The sequence below is a fragment of the Serpula lacrymans genome (genome assembly GCF_000218685.1).
Source record: "Serpula lacrymans var. lacrymans S7.9 unplaced genomic scaffold SERLAscaffold_16, whole genome shotgun sequence".
Classification (NCBI taxonomy): domain Eukaryota; kingdom Fungi; phylum Basidiomycota; class Agaricomycetes; order Boletales; family Serpulaceae; genus Serpula; species Serpula lacrymans.
Window position 1 is genome coordinate 930,586 of NW_006763305.1, and position 20,004 is coordinate 950,589.

At 45.9% G+C, this 20,004-nt stretch overlaps 7 protein-coding genes across 7 annotated transcripts; 2 read left to right on the forward strand and 5 right to left on the reverse strand.

Annotated features, from left to right (window-relative positions):
* Positions 1-70: 70 nt before the first annotated feature.
* Positions 71-660, reverse strand: SERLADRAFT_402413 (uncharacterized protein; the record flags this gene model as incomplete). Its single annotated transcript, XM_007323793.1, has 4 exons — positions 71-174; positions 228-289; positions 354-469; positions 523-660. Coding segments are annotated over 4 exons (420 nt in total), but the record flags the coding sequence as incomplete, so codon positions are not given.
* An 824-nt stretch (positions 661-1,484) lies between these two features.
* Positions 1,485-3,273, reverse strand: SERLADRAFT_402416 (uncharacterized protein; the record flags this gene model as incomplete). The annotated part of the gene is made up of 9 exons (XM_007323794.1): positions 1,485-1,692; positions 1,745-1,809; positions 1,864-2,087; positions 2,140-2,164; positions 2,218-2,280; positions 2,333-2,394; positions 2,457-2,566; positions 2,622-2,803; positions 2,877-3,273. 9 exons carry the CDS (start codon positions 2,920-2,922, stop codon positions 1,564-1,566), a joined length of 906 nt encoding a protein of 301 aa, XP_007323856.1.
* Positions 3,274-4,104: 831 nt separating this feature from the next.
* SERLADRAFT_479468 (uncharacterized protein) lies at positions 4,105-5,389 on the reverse strand (the record flags this gene model as incomplete). Its single annotated transcript, XM_007323795.1, has 4 exons — positions 4,105-4,729; positions 4,784-4,938; positions 4,991-5,161; positions 5,231-5,389. The coding sequence occupies 4 exons, from the start codon at positions 5,360-5,362 to the stop codon at positions 4,339-4,341; spliced, it is 849 nt and encodes a 282-aa protein (XP_007323857.1).
* A 1,678-nt stretch (positions 5,390-7,067) lies between these two features.
* SERLADRAFT_453666 (glycoside hydrolase family 55 protein) lies at positions 7,068-10,616 on the forward strand (the record flags this gene model as incomplete). Its single annotated transcript, XM_007323796.1, has 19 exons — positions 7,068-7,324; positions 7,384-7,437; positions 7,490-7,522; positions 7,578-7,693; positions 7,761-7,821; positions 7,882-8,052; positions 8,118-8,134; positions 8,191-8,208; positions 8,260-8,331; positions 8,387-8,410; positions 8,462-8,544; positions 8,597-9,028; positions 9,085-9,313; positions 9,366-9,450; positions 9,515-9,525; positions 9,588-9,700; positions 9,758-9,878; positions 9,940-10,019; positions 10,075-10,616. 19 exons carry the CDS (start codon positions 7,068-7,070, stop codon positions 10,441-10,443), a joined length of 2,346 nt encoding a protein of 781 aa, XP_007323858.1.
* Positions 10,617-10,924: 308 nt separating this feature from the next.
* On the reverse strand, positions 10,925-13,131 carry SERLADRAFT_443184 (uncharacterized protein; the record flags this gene model as incomplete). Its single annotated transcript, XM_007323797.1, has 13 exons — positions 10,925-11,114; positions 11,179-11,208; positions 11,271-11,393; positions 11,451-11,497; positions 11,561-11,595; positions 11,633-11,743; positions 11,797-11,899; positions 11,955-12,077; positions 12,133-12,382; positions 12,438-12,563; positions 12,616-12,752; positions 12,818-12,914; positions 12,965-13,131. The coding sequence occupies 13 exons, from the start codon at positions 13,129-13,131 to the stop codon at positions 10,925-10,927; spliced, it is 1,539 nt and encodes a 512-aa protein (XP_007323859.1).
* A 468-nt stretch (positions 13,132-13,599) lies between these two features.
* On the reverse strand, positions 13,600-15,967 carry SERLADRAFT_418471 (uncharacterized protein; the record flags this gene model as incomplete). Its single annotated transcript, XM_007323798.1, has 13 exons — positions 13,600-13,926; positions 13,992-14,021; positions 14,088-14,210; positions 14,268-14,314; positions 14,377-14,411; positions 14,478-14,564; positions 14,621-14,723; positions 14,787-14,909; positions 14,979-15,213; positions 15,270-15,395; positions 15,448-15,584; positions 15,657-15,753; positions 15,801-15,967. The coding sequence occupies 13 exons, from the start codon at positions 15,965-15,967 to the stop codon at positions 13,737-13,739; spliced, it is 1,500 nt and encodes a 499-aa protein (XP_007323860.1).
* A 2,352-nt stretch (positions 15,968-18,319) lies between these two features.
* Positions 18,320-19,542, forward strand: SERLADRAFT_402427 (uncharacterized protein; the record flags this gene model as incomplete). The annotated part of the gene is made up of 4 exons (XM_007323799.1): positions 18,320-18,547; positions 19,272-19,403; positions 19,453-19,500; positions 19,525-19,542. A coding segment is annotated over one exon (175 nt), but the record flags the coding sequence as incomplete, so codon positions are not given.
* Between the last annotated feature and the right edge of the window lie 462 nt (positions 19,543-20,004).

The following is a 20,004-nucleotide window of genomic DNA, read 5'->3' on the forward strand; positions in this document are numbered from 1 at the left end:
TGATGGTCAAGTCGACGGCCAGAATGAACTGACTTCCAAAGGTTTTCTGCAAAGAAACCTGATAGTATTGTTAGTTATCACCATGATGGAAAACTATATGGGTTGAACTACCGGTGTGAAGTGAAGCATTTGGAAGTCCAGATTCTTTGAGATAATCTTCTACGGCAGCTTTATCTAAGCGGGAATTCGGTTTGTTAATTGACATGGGCGAAAAATAAAGCACGAACTATCAAATTGGAAGATATTAGTGTATTTTCCACCGGAGCGTTTGGTGCAGTTGGGCAAGGAACTGAATAACGGCAGTCAAGGGGATCAGACACCACGGGACATCCAACCCAAACTAAAGAAACAACCTCCAGACGAAAAAGCGAACGCCAGCCTCCACAGCAGCGTCGACTAGTGCTTTCCCAACTTCAACTTCAGCTTCGCGCCCCTTTGCGAGCATTTTTGAATCCATATAATCCGTAACCTGAGCATCGAAATAAAGTCAGTTTGAGTTATATGTAAAACAAAGGCACTTACGCCAAAGACACATTCACATCCATCAAGAGCTACCTTGATGGACTCGGTGTCGAAAAGATCTGCTTCGACAACTTCAGCACCACGATTCCTGAGCGACTGGGCTGCATCAGACGAGACGTTTCTCGTAATCGCTCGGGGCTTGAAAGTTTTATCAGCAAGGAGTGCGTCAACGACAGAAGCACCTATTGTAGATCATTTGATTAAACCAAACTGCCGCCTTAGTGAGTTCACATTGAGAACTGAGATAACAGACCTTGAGTGCCAGTTGCGCCAAAAACAGCTACAATGCGTTCACCCATATTCAAGAACAACTGAGATTTGATGGTAAAGGCGCAAAATACTCGACGATTGTAAAAGCTTACTGCACTCGCCAATGGAGCCAGGAAAGCTTTTAAAGCGTGCCCTCTTATATCCCGACTTGCACTAGAACCTATACAGCCAAAGGCTATCCCGAAATCTATCCATCACATGTCAATGCTAGTCAACTGAGCCCTGCGACATTTCATCTGCGCGTGCTCTTTAACGTCAGGTTTTGACTCCCTGCAGGATATTTTGCACTGCAATGTCCCTATCCCTGGTTTACATGAACGAAGTCAATTGTAGTAAGGGGATTAGGTTGTCCTTACTCGGTTGCCAACTGTCGTGGTATTTGAATTGGGTCGTCGGATCATCAAGCGTCTTTCCAATACAACCGTACAAGGTCACGGCATGTCATGTTCTCGGTCGCTACTGTACCTTCTTCCGGATCTAGATGCATATAACCCAAACCACCAGGCTTACGATATCAACGGAAACAAATAACTGTAGAACACAAAGCAGTCGTCTCACCAAAAATCATCCTCACACATCGGTTAGATGGGCTTATCAGTGAGCGCTAGAATAACATAACAAATTATGAAATGCTGGACAGCACCGCGCCAAAATCACGATTCCGAGGGGCCTGATAATATAGCACAGCGTGTAGTAGTAACAGCACTTTCATTTCCCATATATATGATTTACAGCTTGTCCGAATGAACTAATATATTCCACATGTTCCTTCTAAACGTATTTGCTCTTCACCGACTCCGCAAACTCCTGGACCGAACCGAATTTAACCCCAAGTTTCATGAGACGAGAGTCAGGAATCTCAGCGCCAGCGTAGATCGCAAATTCATCATCCGCCTGAATCTGTTAGGTATAAGTTATCGCACGTAAATACACCCACCACACATTAACTTACCATCTCATTCAATTCAACTATTCCTGTCTTGGGACCCGATACGAATTTGACCGGTACACCAAAAGCTAGATTATCGTTAGCACTACCGATAGCAGGTTGTGTTTTGAAAATCGACAAACCATTTTCCAGCTTTTGAGCGAAATCTTGATACGTCATAGTTTCTGACATAACGTAGAACGTTTGACCCAATACTTCAGCTTGGCGAGATTCATAGTTTTTGAAAAGAACAAGCACAGAGGCTCCGAGATCATGTCCAATCCATGAAATATTGGTGTGGGAGCTTGCCGTCTTAATTGGGGATGAGAGCTCATAACCTGAGGCGACTTTGCGCAACGCGTGGATTCTTGAATAAACGGATGAATAAAAGATAGGATTGAAGGGCAGGAAAGACTCACTTCCAGAGGTTTTCTGCAAAGTATCCTGACGAAAATATCTGAGGTGCCAGAGAAATTTAAGTAAAGTGTAGAGCCTACCGGTTTGGACAGAAGCGTTAGGAAGCCCAGATGCTTTGAGATAATCTTCAACGGCGGCTTTGTCTAAGCGAACGTTCAATATTTCATATTGAGCGGCCAAAAACGCGACACGTACTGTCAAAGTGATAGACGTTAGGATACTTCCCACCTGAAATTTTCGTAACGTTTGGCAACGAGCTGGGGAATGGAACAAGAAGAATGACTCAGATTTCGCAATCACTATGAAATGAAAAGCTAACCTCCAAACGAAGAAACGAACGCCAGCCTCCTTAGCAGCATCAACCAGAGACTTTCCAACCTGCTCTTCAATCCTATAACCCTTTTCGCGAAGAGCGGTGTAATCCGTCACCTGAGTGGGGGGTATTTATGAAAAGAAACAAATAACGATGAAACGAGTTACTTACACCAAAGACACATTCGCAGCCGGAAACAGCTCTCTTGATCGATTCGACGTCCAATAGATCTGCTTGGACAACTTCCGCACCCCGATTCTTGAGTTCTTGCGCTGCATCAGATGAGCTACTTCTAGTGATTGCTCGAGGCTTGAAAGTTCCATCTGCAAGCAGTGCGTCGACAACAGAAGCGCCTAACCAACATGGAGTTGATCAGAATTTTGACAGTACGACCCCTATACGTTAAATGCATTGAGTAAAGCGCACCTTGAGTACCAGTTGCGCCAAAAACAGCTACAATACGTTGAGCCATGTCCAAATGTCAGTTGTGCGTTTAGTGATACACGGTAAGTGCGTAGAGTTCTAGAGAATTGGTTGTACTACATCACCTTGTTCTACGATAATAAATAGCAAGCTATGACCAAGGGCGATGACGTCAACAGGCCAATCGGATTCGATGCCTTGAGACACGTCTACGACCTGTGTCAGTCCTGTGTCACAGCGGTAAGTACCGCTGTCAATGCTGACTTAGCGCTGACTAAACGTTCTGCAACAGACATACGCAACGTCTTCGGCAAGCACCTAGGGGTTCCCTCGTAAGAACTTTGAGAGTCAACTGAGGGCTAAAATGATATCGACTGTCATGTCGTAAATTGGTCTGACTGGGAAGACTTGACTAAGGCTATGGTGATGACGTTCAAAAACCTCGATATGAAGGAAAGATTCAACAGGAGGAGTTTGTGTGTATGACAGATCATCAAAAGCTTGATAAGTTTGACTTCCGCAGTCGGGAAAGCCAGCTAAGAAGATGACGTGGATATGCGAATATCATTAGTTTATGGTCAAAGCAAAAAGCAGAAGACCCGCACCACAGACGTGGATTATAGGAGGCACTAATGCGGCCGTGAAACTTGTTCCCGAGTTTAAAAACATTAGCAAACAAAACAGGTACTTACACTACGAGCAATTGCCAAAATAGCAAGTTGCAACAGTCTAACACCAGAGATGCAAATGGAAAACTTTCACCGGTGTGCTCCAAGATTGAACAAAGAATCAAAAGGTAAAAATATACATGTTTGGTCTTTATCTATTCTTCACTGCTAGTCTTTGTGGGATTGCATTTCCCTGTCGCACAAAGGGAAAGATAAGTGGCAGCTCTGGAACAGCCAAAACTATCTGCAACAGTCAAAGAATAGGCTTACTGTGATTATGATGTTACGGCCATATCCTGGAACGGGATGGTTTGGCTCATTCCATAAAGGAATAGTTATGCAATATTAGACCCATTGTTTACCTTTTCACTCCCAATTATGGTCTGGAGCATAGCCATAGTAGGCTTTCAGTCAGCGCTGTGCTTTTGGTATGTCGCACCGAGTGATTTCGGCGAATGCTCGTAGTGTTATCGCCGCCTGTTGAGGTCGATGCTAGGTGCTCGTCGAAGCTAAGGCAAATGCCGACGTAGTGGAGGTTCTCCGTCCTCCATCGAACTCCATTGTGTGTGACACTGACGACGAGATAATATTGTGCAAGGATGAGCGACAGGTGAAACGTGGTATAGAGTAGTGTATTTCCCAGGAGATATAATAATCATGTAATATTGCAGGCTTGGAAAAAGCTGGTCTAGAAGATACAAAGTCGAAAGAGGTAATCGCGTGTAATGCTACATACCAATCAAATTACACCTCCAACATACACCACCACGCTCTGTGCGACATTGCCTCTCGCTATCTCACTGCCATTCGTTCGGCCGATATCGTCGCCTATCATCTTCACCCCACCTTCTATCTCGACCTCTATGGGCTTCTTCAACTGCTCTTTTATTGAATACATCCCCATAGCCGCTATTTCGATCGTCATTACCCCCATGCACCGTGCTGGGCGTCTCGCTACCTGCCAGTTCCTTCTTTTTCCGCCGGATGAGATCAAGAGCACGCTGACGCTCTGAAGACTCCCGCGAAAGGCGCGCACTAACGTCATCGGGGAAAGATGAAGAGGATAAGATAGGTCGTGGCTGTGGGCGAGACCGAGTAGTGAATTTATTCGTAGAAGATCGAGATGCTAGCTGGTGGGTGATGGACGTGAGGGGGTCATTCCTACTTTTGAAGGCCAAGTCGCGGGCCCTAGTAATGGTGCGTGTTGGCGGGGATATTAGACACGAAAGAACGATGACATACTGTTTTTCCTCCTCAGGTTCCTTATTGCGTTCGTGACTTCTTTCAGAATACCATGGCTTGAGATCCTTTGCAGACGGAGCAAGTGGTACGCCCTTTTCTGCTTCTAGCTGCGCCTCTGTCTTCTTGGAGGCCCGTGTCATGGTAACCTGTGCGTGCTACAAGACATGTTAGCCAAGATGCGCAGGGGCAGCATACGATAACAAATACCAATTCAATGTCCTCGAACAAATTAATGTGACCTTTGGAGGTAGGAAGCGATGACGACTGTGCAGAACTTGAACCACCAGATATTATAGCCATATCGTCTTCCTTTTCCTTGCGTTTACCGTCCTTCAACCCAGCTCTATCACGTAGTTTCTCTATCCTTGCCTCAGAATCCTACAAGCATGACAGCGTTAGAGCAATTGTCAGTGGGTTCCCGAGTATTTGTTAGAAGTTCGTACATACCGCCAACATCAGCCTGTCCTCTTCCCTGGCCTCCTTATCTCTAGCTTCTTCCTCATCCTTACGGACACGATCAATGTTGTCGAGCCTGTACGGATGGTATGATTTATGATGAGCGATGTTTAGCTTACCCATTGTGCTGGCAGGAAGTCCGAGTCTGTCGGTCTGATCCGAGCACGCCAGACGGCTAATACCGAAGTTTGCTGCCAAATCGAGCTGGGCCATCCGGCATTCGTCCATTCGTCCAGCTGAATCCATATGAGTCGTCATTGCAACGATGGCACGAATGGACATTATTAATCCTTAGTGTGTCGGGATTGTGCATGATTGTGTTTACTTATTCATTTGTGATTCGTCAAAATCACTGGCCGCAGGGGATTGCAATGTACAGGTCATAAGAGCTAACACTAGGGGGTGTTGGGATAAGACGAGAGCATTAATGGCGATCATCGCATGCACAAAATGGCGGGCGTGGTAAATTGGTGGAGAGAGGCAAAGAGGTGGAGCATTCTCGAGTTCTGAGGATCTCAAGCCTCGCGGCATGGACAGGTTGAAACAGTAAAAGGTGAGTAAAAGAATTAGCGGCTCCTCAGGCGTGTGCAAGCCTGACCAAGTTGTCTGTGTCCCATCAGGTCGTTAGCTTTGGAAAAGCTGCTGTCCTCCGAGCATTGAAGGGAGTAATACTCATTTACACATTTTGCAGACTTATGCTTATGTCCGCCATGGATTATGGTGACGTTTGCGAGTGCGTGCCTGCGAAAGTACACGTGCCTGATCGAGCTCGCTCCCTTGCCAAATTATAAAAGATCGTACAAGCATGTGGGGATGGGGTAGCAACAGGTCGATAACCCAGCGAATATCCCGTCCGTGCGAGCTCCAGGTCTCTTGCCGACACTGGATGTGACAGTACAGAGCGACCTTGAGACTGTACAAGTCTAAGGGGACATAGTACTCCAATCAGCTCCAACACTCATGCCTTTTTACAACACCTTCTTCTGCACTCCTAAAAAGACGTTCTGACTGCAATGGATGATACCGGGCTGGAAAGCGGATATTCCAAGTGTCTTCTGATCGTTTATGGTCAATCTATGCAGAATTCAACGTGGCAGCAGGTTTATCCGAAACACGGCCGTTGCCAACATGAACTTGTGGCAGCATGCTTTAATCGCCTTCTCGCGTCGTGTGTTCGGTGAGACCTTGGTTCACCTTCTGAGGTCTTCAAAATCTGATAGTATCTTAGCGGTTAGTCATGATGGGATTTACTTCGATAGGTGAGCAATATCGCTCTTACTCGCACATGGGGGAATCTGCACTCCTTAGAGTGTGGACGTGGATGCTGAACTATTATTATAAGCGCCTCATCAATTGGGATTTGTTCGTGATCCTGTACTCGGGTTTCATATCGCAGGCTACTCAGCTCTTCGTGCGTTAGTTCGCCGAATTGACTCATTACATTCCCTTCTGGAATCGGACACCAGTAAGTGCCTCCGAACAAAGAATTTCATAATGTAGCTAAAGCTGAACGAAACACTGTCGCAGACTCAATTAGCCATATCTACTCTCGTTCTGCACAACGCAGCATTCGTTCCAACGGTAAAGGAGGATATACTGTAGTGAGGGAATGACGCTTCAAGGTCCCGAAGCTTGTGCAGCACGCGGTAATTCAATCGCCATGCGATCTTCCAGCTGATCTTCCGGTTGCTCCTTGATGGGGACAGGAATCCAAACATTGTTTCCGGATGTTTTCTGCCTTGAAGTATAAAGTCTATCCTGTCTGGGCTTGCTGTCCCTCAACGGTTCCGTCCCACTTCCTCTGATTTACCTGTCACTAGGAATTGCCATGTTATCGAACGTAGTCCTGATCGTGCTGAGCACGATCTTGGGGTCGACCACTTCCGTATCGGCTCTTGGGTCATCATGTTCTGCTCCGCTGGGAGCAGGAACAGCAGCGGCCACAGACCCGTTCTGGCTGGAAAACATGACTCACCAGGGAACATCTGCTTTCAACCCTACCCCTAGCACCTACGAAGTCTTCCGCAATGTCAAGACCTTCGGTGCCAAGGGTGATGGTGTTACAGATGATACTGCTGCCATCAAGTGAGTCGAGATACCCCTTTGCTTGATGTCGGAGTGAAATTAACGTGTTTTTTGTCCAGTGCTGCGATGACCTCTGGCAACCGCTGTGGAAGTACTTCATGCGGATCATCCACGTAAGACCATATTTTCTATTCACTCAAGCCAGTTCGCTCACTGTCCCCTTAGTCTCACTCCTGCAATCGTTTATTTCCCTTCTGGGTATGTACTTTGTTGTTCATTGATCATATTTTCTATGCTAACTCGTACGGTGCAGAACATACGTTGTTTCTTCGGCAATTGATATGTACTACTATACCCAAATGATTGGTGACGCCAAGAACCCCCCCACGCTCCTTGCAAGCGCAGCCTTCTCCGGTTTCGCTGTCATTGGTGAGTAGAGTCCCTTTCTTAGATGAGGTAGCTACTAGGGATCATCTAATGTATTAATCTCGTGAAGACTCCGATCCTTACATCCCTGGTGGTAGCGGTGCCCAATGGTTCGTTAACCAGGACAACTTGTAAGTCCCATTATTCTCTTCCATGTTCATTCTCCATTACTCAACGCTGGGGACTCGTAGCTACCGGTCTATTCGTAACCTCGTCATCGATCTCCGACAAATGCCCGCTTCTGCCCCAGCCGTCGGTTTGCATTGGCAGGTCTCGCAAGCGACCTCCTTGATGAACATCGTGGTTGAGATGTCTACCGCTCCAGGCAACACCCACGAAGGCATGTTTATGGAGAACGGATCGTAAGTACAGCCAGTTCAAATTTGTATCTGAAGTAAATGCTTACATAGCACCCTTCATTCTGCAGTGGTGGTTTCATGGGAGGTTCGTTGTGTTCCAAGTCTCGGTCAGTGAAGCAACTACTAACCTCTTACCATTAGACCTTGTCTTCAACGGAGGTAATACCATCTGATATCTTCTTGTGTTACCACATCTAAGTTATTTTCAAGGTAACTACGGTATCAATGTCGGTAACCAACAATTCACTGTTCGCAACTTGACCATAAACAATGCACAAACTGGTATGTAACATGATCCAAGGAAGCAAACATCAACTGAGCGCTATCTTAATTGCAGCTGTATTTGGTATCTGGAACTGGGGTAAGCATTTTAACGACGAATCATGAGAGAAGGAACTAATGTATATTTCAGGATGGACATGGCAGGGAGTTACGATCAACGACTGTCAGATTGGTTTCGACTTGACTACTGGCGGAGTGACTGAAGACACCCAGGTAATGGGATTTACTTTCCAATTTCCTTCATGCACTGATAGTCGCACAAAAGACCGTGGGCTCTCAAGCTATCGTTGACGCGGTAATCAACAACACCCCCATCTTCTTGCGCTCTTCAAATTCAAGCGACGGAAAACTCGCTGGTTCGCTCGTTTTGAACAATATTCAGCTCAACAACGTGACCACTGCGGTTGGTGTCGTTGGTGGAGCTGATGTCTTAGCCGGTGGAACCACTACCATCGCCTCCTGGGGACAGGGTGATGTCTATACTGGAACCAGCGGAACTTCCACTTTCACTCAGGGAACCATCGCTTCTTCCACCAAGCCTTCTGCTTTGCTTGATAGCACAGGAAAGGTGTTCGGAAAGACACATCCTCAATATGCCGAGTACGCTACCTCTCAATTCGTCAGTGTGAAATCTTCAGGAGCCAAGGGTGATGGAAAGACCGATGACACAGCTGCTATCCAAGCCGTCTTCGACCAGGTGGGTTGTCTAAGTTATCTTGCGTTACGAAGTATTTGCTGAAGTATTATTCTTAGTACGCTGGCTGCAAGATCATCTTCTTCGATGCTGGTGCTTACTATGTCACCGACACTATTTCGATCCCTGCTGGTTCTCAGGTCGTCGGTGAAGCCTGGTCTGTGATCCTCGCAGGCGGAACTGGATTCGCAGACCAGACCACCCCCAAGGTTGTCGTTCAGGCTGGAGCTTCGGGCTCGAGTGGTGTCCTTGAAATTACCGACATGCTTCTGTCCACTGCTGGACCATGTGAGTAATGTCAATTATGTTCTCGTCAGATGCACTGACGTCGCACACATAGCCCCTGGTGCCATCATGCTCGAGTGGAACGTAGCTGACCCATCAGGTCAACAAGGTGCCGCCGGTCTATGGGACACTCATCTCAGGTATTTTCTAAATTTTTAATCTGTTATGTATCGCAATAACTGATGTATGCCCCGCTACAAATAGACTTGGAGGAGGTCAGTTTTCATAGATGAATTTTCGAACGCTATCATAACTCAACCAATTTTTATTTGCGCAGCTGTTGGCACCAACATGCAATCCGGACAGTGCCTCAACGGAACCGTGAATGCTGCCTGCCAGGCTGCCTTCATGGGTATTCACCTCACCAACTCGTCTACTGCTTACTTCGAGGTTGGTAAACCATTTCTTATCTTTCATGAGAGAAAGCTCTAAAGTGTTATGTTTCAGGGTACCTGGGTGTGGACCGCTGACCACGATCTCGACGCAACTGGTTCTCCTCAGACCTCTGTATTCACTGGCCGTGGTATTTTGTCGGAGTCTGCTGGTCCTGTCTGGTTCATTGGAACAGGTAAGCCGCAACTTTCCAGAAGCAGGTTCAGTGCGACTATATAACGTCCAATTTCATCCAGCATCCGAGCACTCTTCTCTCTACCAATACAATCTCGCCGGTGCTAAGAACCACTGGATCGGGTTTGCTCAGACAGAATCGGTCCGTAGCATTCTCATACTTTATCCACTTGCATGCTGATAAGAGAAAACTACAGCCATACTACCAACCCTCCCCCGCCGCCCCTGCTCCATTCTCGACCGACAGCGCGTACAGTGACCCGTCTTTCTCCAGCTCGCAAACTTCGGCTTGGGGCATGTATGTTCAGTCGTCTTCAGATATCACCCTGTTCGGTGCAGGATTCTACAGCTTCTACGAAAACTACGTGCAGGATTGTCTCAACACCACCAACTGCCAGGACCAGATCTTTAACATGGATTCTGCCTCTGCTTCTAGCATGAACGTCTATGCTCTCTCGACCGTCGGCGTGGTGACTGAATTGAGCGTCGCAGACGCCGGTGTTATCAAGGCTGCTCAGAACCCTGATGGCCTCCAAGACACTGCCACCAGCTGGAGCTCGTCATGAGTACTTTTATGAACATTAAAAAAAATTATTTATTACAAACTCACAACTTGCATCTGAGTCGTGTTTTGGTATATACAATTTATGTACTATACAAAATGTGAACTGTAACCGTTGTAGACTTGATATACCAATGCAATGTTTTCGCATACCCTCATTTTCGAATAATTGAACATAAATTACTTGAAAGATCGAGTAAACAAATTAGGTAGAAACGAGCTTAAGATCTAACTACGAAAATAGGAGTGAAGAGTCCGACTACTTCTGCCTTTGAACTGTTCCGCTTGGATATAAACGTCTGAGGTATTTAGATCCCACTAGGGACTTGCGCTGGACTAGCCTTGCCCAACCAAACTTTCGAAACATGATTTTTTTGACTCGATTTATGTACTATACAAAAAAAAAAAAAAAGTGAAATTTAACAGTGGTAGGTTTGAAACGTTGATACAATGTAATGTGTCTGCATAATATACACCCCGTACCCTTACTCTTTAGCATAATTCTCCATCATCTGCCTGAGCACCTTTTCCTCCGTCCTGGGCTCAAACTTCACATCAAAAGGCCTAGGATGCGCGATCATGCCATCTTCAAAAGCCGTTGGGTCGATAGGAGCCATAGGGTTTTGCGACAGGCGGAATGACCAGAAGATCAATGCGGCGTTAATGTATATAGACCTAAGAGGGTTCACAAAGTTGAATAAGTCGAAGAATGACAATTCCAAAAGACCAGAAAGCATACCTATTCGCTACATGATGGCCGGGACAAGAGCTATTTAGTATGGACCTCATGAGTGGACACTCCAATGTAAGGTGGGAGGAAAGAAAACGCACCGTCGTCCGAAGCCAAATGTAAATGACTTGATGTCAGTTCGTATCTTCCCTTCACTGTCGAACCATCGCGCAGGATTGAACTTTTCAGGGTCAGGGAAGACGACGGGGTCGCGTGTAATAGCCCTGGTATGGATACCCGTTAGATCATGTGCAGTGAGTGTAAGGCATGATGGTACTCACCAATGAACACCATAAACGGTTGCTCCAGCCGGAATGCGATATCCTCTCTGGAGAGGCGAACCATATATTAATTCCAAACCTTAAACTCCAACTCCAAAGACATTGCTTACCCAGATAATATCACTTGTGGCTCGGTGAGCGAAACCTGTACAAAAAAAGTTTAGTTCAATAATTAAACCCACATTGAACTCTGTATCGGTACTTGCCTAATGGCGTGATAGGCCTCCATCGCAAAGTTTCCAATATGAATGCCTGAAGTTGAGGAAGCATATCGTGGTCGGCGAATATCGGCACTATGCAATTATTTTAGTCTTTGCCATACTTGTGAATTTAACATGAAATTCACCTCTATCACGCCCCACAATCAAGTCAAGTTCTTCCTGAATTTTGGTTTGCGCTTCGGGATGAAGGGTAGCAGCCATAATCATATTCATGATGGCAACAGCACTCTGGACACAGATTATAACATATGTCTGATGACGATGACGAAACTGTAGAACTCACTGTGTCTGAGCCAGCACCATAGAAAGCCCCACCCAGATATGCCATCTCGTCTTCGGAAAGTTGATGCTTTTCAGCATTTTCCAGCATGTATCTCATGAAACACGCTTCTGCCTTGCCCTCTGCCTGCACTAAGTCTGAGAAAACTCGGACCCGCGATATAACACATGACTAAACCCACCATGTTCCTCTTTACTCGATCCATATGGTCATGGAACAGCGCCAATTCTTCCTGGTGCCACTTCTCCAGGATGCGGCCATATCCCGGTATATACTTCAAGAGTGGGAACCGATCGACGAGAAAGTTACCTGGGCGCATGACTGTTTGAAAATGGTCCACTACTTTAAGGATTGCGACCATCTCAGGGTCTGTCACGGCTGTTGGCGTCGTTTTCCCATAAGTGACCCTCAATATCACTGACGTAGCATAACTTGAAGTGTACACGATTAATACTAAAAGAAACCAGGACAAATTCCAAAACGTACCGTCTCGCATGCATGATATGTTCTTTAGGGTCGTCGAGGATATCCAAAATTACATTCTTGGCGTTGAACATTTGAAGTGGTTCGTATGTCTCTGCAGCCTTCGCCTGCAAGTGCGTATGGGCAGCTCTGCGAGTAACATTACGACTGTAGCATTTATACAGAACAAATTCAGACATACCTTCGCAGCCTCCGGAACTGATCACCAGACTGTGAAAGAAGGAGCCTCATGTCCTTGGACACAATCTCTCCAGCGGCAACTAAGCGTGGTCGACCCACCAGTGCTCCACCTTCCTTCTCCATGATCTCGTTTGCAGCCTAAGGCGTGTAGTGAGGAGTGTGAGCAATTTGTTCTGTTCTGCAGATGCTCGATAGGGTCTTACGTCATGTCTGCCGATGATAATGGCGACTTTGCGCCCCTGCTTGATTGAAACTACAGGGCCGTATTCGTCAACCAATTTGGAAAATAGGAAGGCGACGCTAGAAAGGCCAATGAGCGTGATTACTAGTCGCTAGGGTAGAAAACTTACTTGGCAGATTTTGGAATCTTAGTGCCCCAAAACCAATGGCTAGGGGGTCCAGGAGGGAGTGGGAGGCTACTATTTGTAGCAAGCCGTCTCCTGCACGCTAGAATGCCGAGCAGAACAGCTGCACAAAAACCAGTTGTCCAATTGAGCATTGGTAACGGTTGAGACATGATGTCGATCCGTGATTAATGTCTGAACAGAGTTGCTGAGTACCGTGTAAGGCAGTTAACTGACATTGGTACAGTTTTTATGGGCTCTTTATGTAGAGAAGATACCATCGAATTTTACAAAAATGTGCGATGTCATATATCCGATTCGCATCCGGTCGAGTGCACGTGTAGTGATGCTGATTTGTCTGGGGAAGCCATCGCACGGAGGCCTGAGATCTGAGAAGCTTAGTCTGGGCAAATAACACTTACGAAGGAAAGAAAAGGAACGGTTAGATAAGGTACCTCCAAATGCATTTGATAATCACAACAAAAGGGGCTGGAGGGCGAATCCCATCGAAACTGAATCAGCATGGATTAGAATAGAATCTTTTCTCACTTAACCAACAGCCAGAGCCTAGGGCTAATAGTAAGTTACAAATTCTGCTGTCGGGTCAGACTTCTGGGTAGCTAGAGCCCCACTTTAGTAATGAATATCAACCAAGTGGCTCTTTGCAATTTATCAGATGCCACTGTTGGAATCGTATTAAATAGCCTCGCCTAATCAAATTATCCACTTTGCTCGATTTATGTGTTGTACAAAAAATGCAATGTTTACACCCATTCTCTTACTCTTTTGCATAGTCCTCCATCATCTGCCTCAGCACTTTTTCCTCCTTCCTGGGCTCAAAATTGACATCAAAAGGCCGAGGATGCGCGACAATGCTATCCTCAAAGGCCATTGAGTCAATAGGAGCCAAAGGGTTCTGCGAGAAACGGAATGACCAGAGAAGCAATGCAGCATTGATATATATGGACCTAGAAGGATTCATGAAGTTAATTGCGTTAATTAGTGGGGAAAACTCCTCTAGGCAAAAACGTACCTGTTTGCTACATGGTTACCAGGACAAGCACTGTACAACATGATCTTCCATGAGTAAACTACACTTCATACACCATTGAAGGAGGGATCAACTCACCGTCGCCCAAATCCAAATGTAAAGGCCTTTATGTCTGTTCGTAATTTCCCTTCGCTATCGAACCACCGCTGAGGATTGAATCTTTCAGGGTCGGGAAAAACGACGGGATCGCGTGTTATGGCCCTGTTACCAGTATTTGTCAGATTAAGTGTAATGAGTGCAGGGTATGACAGTACTCACCAATGAACACCATATACTGTTGCTCCCGCCGGAATGCGGTAACCTTTCTGGAGAAATGAACAAGGTTTTATTACCGGCCGCTTTATACCTATTTCGAGATTGCACTTGCCCATATAATGTCGCTTGTAGCGCGGTGTGCGAAACCTAATGGTACAAAAAAAAACGTCTTGTTAGTGAATGAACCTTATTGAACTGTGTATTGGGATATGCCTAAGTGGGTGATGGGCCTCCATCGCAACGTTTCTAACACAAATGCCTGCAGTTGGGGGAGCATATCGTGGTCGGCAAATGTTGGTACTACACAAGCACCTCATTTATTAACATACTCAGGTGTGATTAAATCCAATGCTCACCCCTATCACTGCCCACGATCATGTCAAGTTCATCTTGAATTTTGGCTTGTTCTTCGGGATGAAGAGCAGCAGCCATGATCATATTTGCAATGGCAGCAGCGGTCTGGTCAAGAAGAACAAGAGCTACCATATTGCACATGTGTGATAACAAAATAGGAGGGCTCACTGTGTCTGAGCCAGCAGCGTAAAACGTTCCGCCAAGAAATGCCATTTCGTCATTCGAAAGTTGATGCTTTTCAGCGTGTTCTATGAGGTATCTCATGAAACACGCTTCTGCTTTTCCATCGGCCTATACCAGGTCTGAGTAAGCTGGAAGCGTAGACTAAGGCATGATTGTACTTGCCATATTCTTCTTTACTCGATCCATGTGACCAGAGTAGAGCTTTAGGTCTTCTTTGTACCGCCTCTCCAAATCACGTCCATATCCCGGTACATATTTCAAGAAAGGAAACCGATCGACGAGAAAGCTGCCAGGGCGCATGACGATTTGGAAACGCCCCACCGCTTCCATGATTGAGATCATATCGGGGTCCGTAATGCCTGTTGGCGCCGTTTTCCCATAAGTGACTCTCAATATCACCGACGTTGCATAACTGAAAATATATGTAGTCAATACCAAGAGAAACCAGGACACAAAGCCAAAGTGTACCGTCTCGCATGCATGATGTGTTGCTTAGGGTCGTCGAGGATATCCAAAATTACATTCTTCGCATTGTGCATTTGAAGTGGTTCGTATGTCTCTGCTGCCTTCGTCTGCAGGTGCGTATGGGCAGCTCTGTGGGTTACTTTACAGTTATGGCGTTCATAGGGAACAAACTCTGACATACCTTCGCAGCCTCCGGAACCGGTCACCAGACCGTGCAAGAACGAGTCTCATGCCCTTGGACACTATCTCATCAGCGGCAACCAAACGTGGTCGATCTACCAATGCTCCGCCCTCCTTCTCCATGATCTCGTTTGCAGCCTAAAGGCGTGAAGTAGAGAAGTGTGAGCAATATGGTCGTCACGGTTCTGCAGATGCTCGATAGGGTCTTACGTCATGTCTGCCGATGATAATGGCGACTTTGCGCCCCTGCTTGATTGAAACTACAGGGCCGTATTCATCAACCAATTTGGAAAATAAGAAGGCGACACTAGGGAGACCAATGAGCGTCACCAGCGGCTGTGGTAGAGAACTCACTTGGTAGATTTAGGATTCTTAGTGCCCCCTAACCATTGACGAGGGGGTCCAGGAGGAAGCGGGATGCTACTGTTTGAAGTTGAGCTCCTCCTATACGCCAGAATGCCGAGTAGCACAGCTGCACAAAAACCAGCTGTCCAGTTGAGCGTTGGCAGCAGTTGAGACATGATGTCGATCGGTGACTTTGGTTGAAGAGAAAGGGAATGTAAGGTAGTCACTAGTCAATTGGTATCTATATGGTATGCTTTGTGTAGCAGAGTTAGGAAGATACCAATCTTTACAAAAGTGTCCGATGTCATATGCATCCGATTGGCATCCGGTCGAGTGAGGATGTAGTAATTTGTCCAAGGAAGCCATCGCATAGAGGCCTGAGAAACGTATTCCGCTTAGTCGCCAGCATCGGCAAAGAGAAGAGACTTGGGAAATAAAACTTACTAAAAGCGGGGCAAGATAAGTGGCAAATGAAGTACAGACAGGTACAAGGAGTCGTTTGAACAATGCCGCCCCTCTAACTAAATTTTGATTCTGGCTTATCGCGACGAAAGGGACTGGGGACCGAATCCAATCACATTTCAGAATTAGAATAGAGACCTTCCTCACCTGAGAGGACTGACCGATGGAGTCGTATTGTGCGAATAAAGCGGCCACTCAATACAATAACCATCAAGATACTACACATCAACGTTTAGTGTACACTGCACGCGCTTCATCAGCATAGGCCCTGGAGCCTCTGAAGTTTACCAACCTTGCGCCAGTAGACCGTAATTCCCATCATCAGCACCTGTCGATTGCACAGATCGTCGAAGGTAAGAGAGGATTACTAGGTTCGCATAAGCTTGAAGACTCAAGTGTCCGCTGGACGAACATGCGACCAAGTAAATTACAAGAGAGCTAAAGGGATACCTTGAGATCACACACTTCCCTAGAACGAGTTATATCAAAGGGTGGCCTTGTGCCGGAGGTTTCACTGTAATTTTAAAGCTTAGTCCTGTTGCTTGTCGTTCTTGTGAATCAGCTAGCGATTGAAATTCCCATGGCGTGAACGTCTATAACAAAGAGATATTCGCTCATACACAGAACAGGCGAAATATGGGTTAATGATCAGTGCTAGGACTAAAATGAAATAAATTTAAACAGCATCACCTTCTGAATCTGCTGGGAGCAATGACTATATCTCCACCAATACTTTTAGACGACCTTCTCTTCTCTTTTGCAGTACAGCACAACAAGCAGCAACCGCTATTCAGATATCGAATTACTCATTTAGCCTAGAAGGTAATGTGGTTGTGCAAAGAACCATATGCCTGACTCATGGACAGGACAACACTACCTGATGCAAGGAGGACAAAGCCTCTGAGTTTTCTTTATTGACAGAACTGAAAAAAGGACATGTTGTCATTTTCCAGTAGCGCCACGGAATTATGGCTGATTATATCTGGTTGGCGCGACCGAAAGGTTTGCAAGATGACTCTGGCCGTAAAGTCTTACGTAGACCCGACTACACTCACGACGCTACACGAAACAGTGCTTGGGGAGCAAATAGATGACGGCTACAACCTTGGACAGGCAGCACCGTCATCAACGCTACAGTGTCCACAGACAGAAGACTGTATGCGAAGCGGCAAACCTACGAGAATTCAAGAGATGTATTCCCCATGGTCCAGATAACTCACCTAGTAATAGTGTTGAAAGGGGCCTTTGCAGATGCTAATAATGAGTAGGTCGACTTCGACTAGTCAAGTATTTGTTATAAGAGAAACACCATGTGTACTTCCACCTTCACTACCTTCGCTCTCCTTACATCACGGTATTCCACCAACTATCATCACCCCGGGTAGTCTCCAGTAACTCTTCACCGTTCTTCATAGATCCTTGATACGTATCCCACATGTAGTATTTCATGCATACGACTTGACACTACGAGCAATTGCCAAAATAGCAAGTTGCAACAGTCTAACACCAGAGATGCAAATGGAAAACTTTCACCGGTGTGCTCCAAGATTGAACAAAGAATCAAAAGGTAAAAATATACATGTTTGGTCTTTATCTATTCTTCACTGCTAGTCTTTGTGGGATTGCATTTCCCTGTCACACAAAGGGAAAGATAAGTGGCAGCTCTGGAACAGCCAAAATTATCTGCAACAGTCAAAGAATAGGCTTACTGTGATTATGATGTTACGGCCATATCCTAGAACGGGATGGTTTGGCTCATTCCATAAAGGAATAGTTATGCAATATTAGACCCATTGTTTACCTTTTCACTCCCAATTATGGTCCGGAGCATAGCCATAGTAGGCTTTCAGTCAGCGCTGTGCTTTTGGTATGTCGCACCGAATGATTTCGGGGAATGCTCGTAGTGTGAGAGCATGTACGGGAACATCGATGTGGTTTGGGCGCCCAAAATTACCGCCCGTAACTATGGTGGCTGTCCTGTTAAGTCGGAGCTCTAACCTTGATAACGGGATTCGGCATCCAAACAGGGAAGTAGTATTGTCACTTGCCTGGGTGAGATATTGCAATGGATGATAAAGCTCTCCGTCTCATGCTACTGGAGTATCTGGTGCCGGATGATGAGGACTCAATGGATGATGATGACGAAGAAGACCATGCTGTACTCTCCGCCTCCGAATCAATTGTGTCATACTCTCAATTGCTGTACAACAAGACACCATACCACACTTCTGTGCTGTCAGGCCAAGGCTGGATCCAAGAGCTGATCAATGGACATCCGGGTAGGATCAAAAGCGAGCTAGGTGTAAATAAGCATGTATTTGAAGGGCTGATCAGGGTGTTGAGGCGGGTGTAAGGACCATTTATTATTTTCTCCATGTCTTGGTTTTTGAACACCTCTGGCTCTAGGGCTAGAGGTATCATTTGCTATTCTACTTCTCATAGCCCTCACAGGCTTTCTCAATCATTGCTACCACTTTATATCGCAGATCAGAGACTGGGTATCACTCCCAGCCAGCCAGCACAATGGGTAGGGGCTGGTAGTAGGCATCTCGCCAACCAGCTCCAAGCCCCATCAAGGCCTGGATATACTAATAAACGCTTTAGTCAGGATCGTACCTCATCATGAGGATACGGTTCCTGAACATGTGTGACAAACACCTATTATTAGTACAACTCTCTCACCCGCTGATTAATCATTCAAAGTCGTACGATAGTTGTCCCTTTTTCTCATTGGACGATTTATTGCTCAGACCACTTTTTGTTTATTCTCTTTTTGGTCTCAGGAACAGATAATTAGCTATATAAACCCTACACATCTCATGTATAGCTTTTTAGTTTTCTATTACTTGAATTATCCGCCTTACCTCTTATCAGAAACCTCTGAGTCTGCTCTCACATCCTCTACTTGCTATATTCACTAGCATCTGTCGATCACAAGGCTATTGAACCTCTTACTCCCTGCAAGTGCAGAAGGAGACAGGTTTTGTTTTTGTTATAGTTTGTCGTTGCCTCACAGCAAGCAGGCCATACCAATTCCAAATATGTCACCTTACAGGAGAAGCTGGGTGTCTTCCTGTATATGTGCGTCACAGGGCTTACTCTCAAGCATGTTGGCGAGCGTTTCCAGCATGCAAATGACACCCTTTCAAAGTGAGTAAAGTTTTATCTACTAATGCACCAGCTTTTCACCATTTTACAGGTATTTCAAGGAGATTTTATTCGCATTTTCATCAGCACCTATATACACCGACTATGTACACTTACCCTCCGCCAATGATTCCATTCCACCCGAAATTCAAAACAACCCAAAGCTATTTCCATTTTTTTCAGGTGCTATCAGCACCATTGATGGTATGCACATTGCATGTGCCCCAAAGTTGTCTGAGCGCCATCTGTCAAGAAACCGCAAGGGAGCAGTCACCCAGAATTGTCTGGCATGCTGCTCCTTTGATTTACGGTTTCTCTACATGCTTACAGGGTTGGAGGGCTCTGCTGCCGATGCAGCCATATACAATGATGCTCAGCAGCATGATCTACATGTCCCCCCAGGTAAATATTACCTGGCGGACACTGGTTTTGGGTCTTGCCCTGAACTTCTTGTTCCTTATCAAGGGGAACATTATCATTTGGCTGAATGGGGCCGTGTTGGACTTAGGTGAGTCTATTCGTGATATGTCTAGCTATTCTAACATTATAACTAGGCCAAAGAGCAAGGAAGAGCTCTTCAATTTGCGGCATGCTCAAGCTCGCT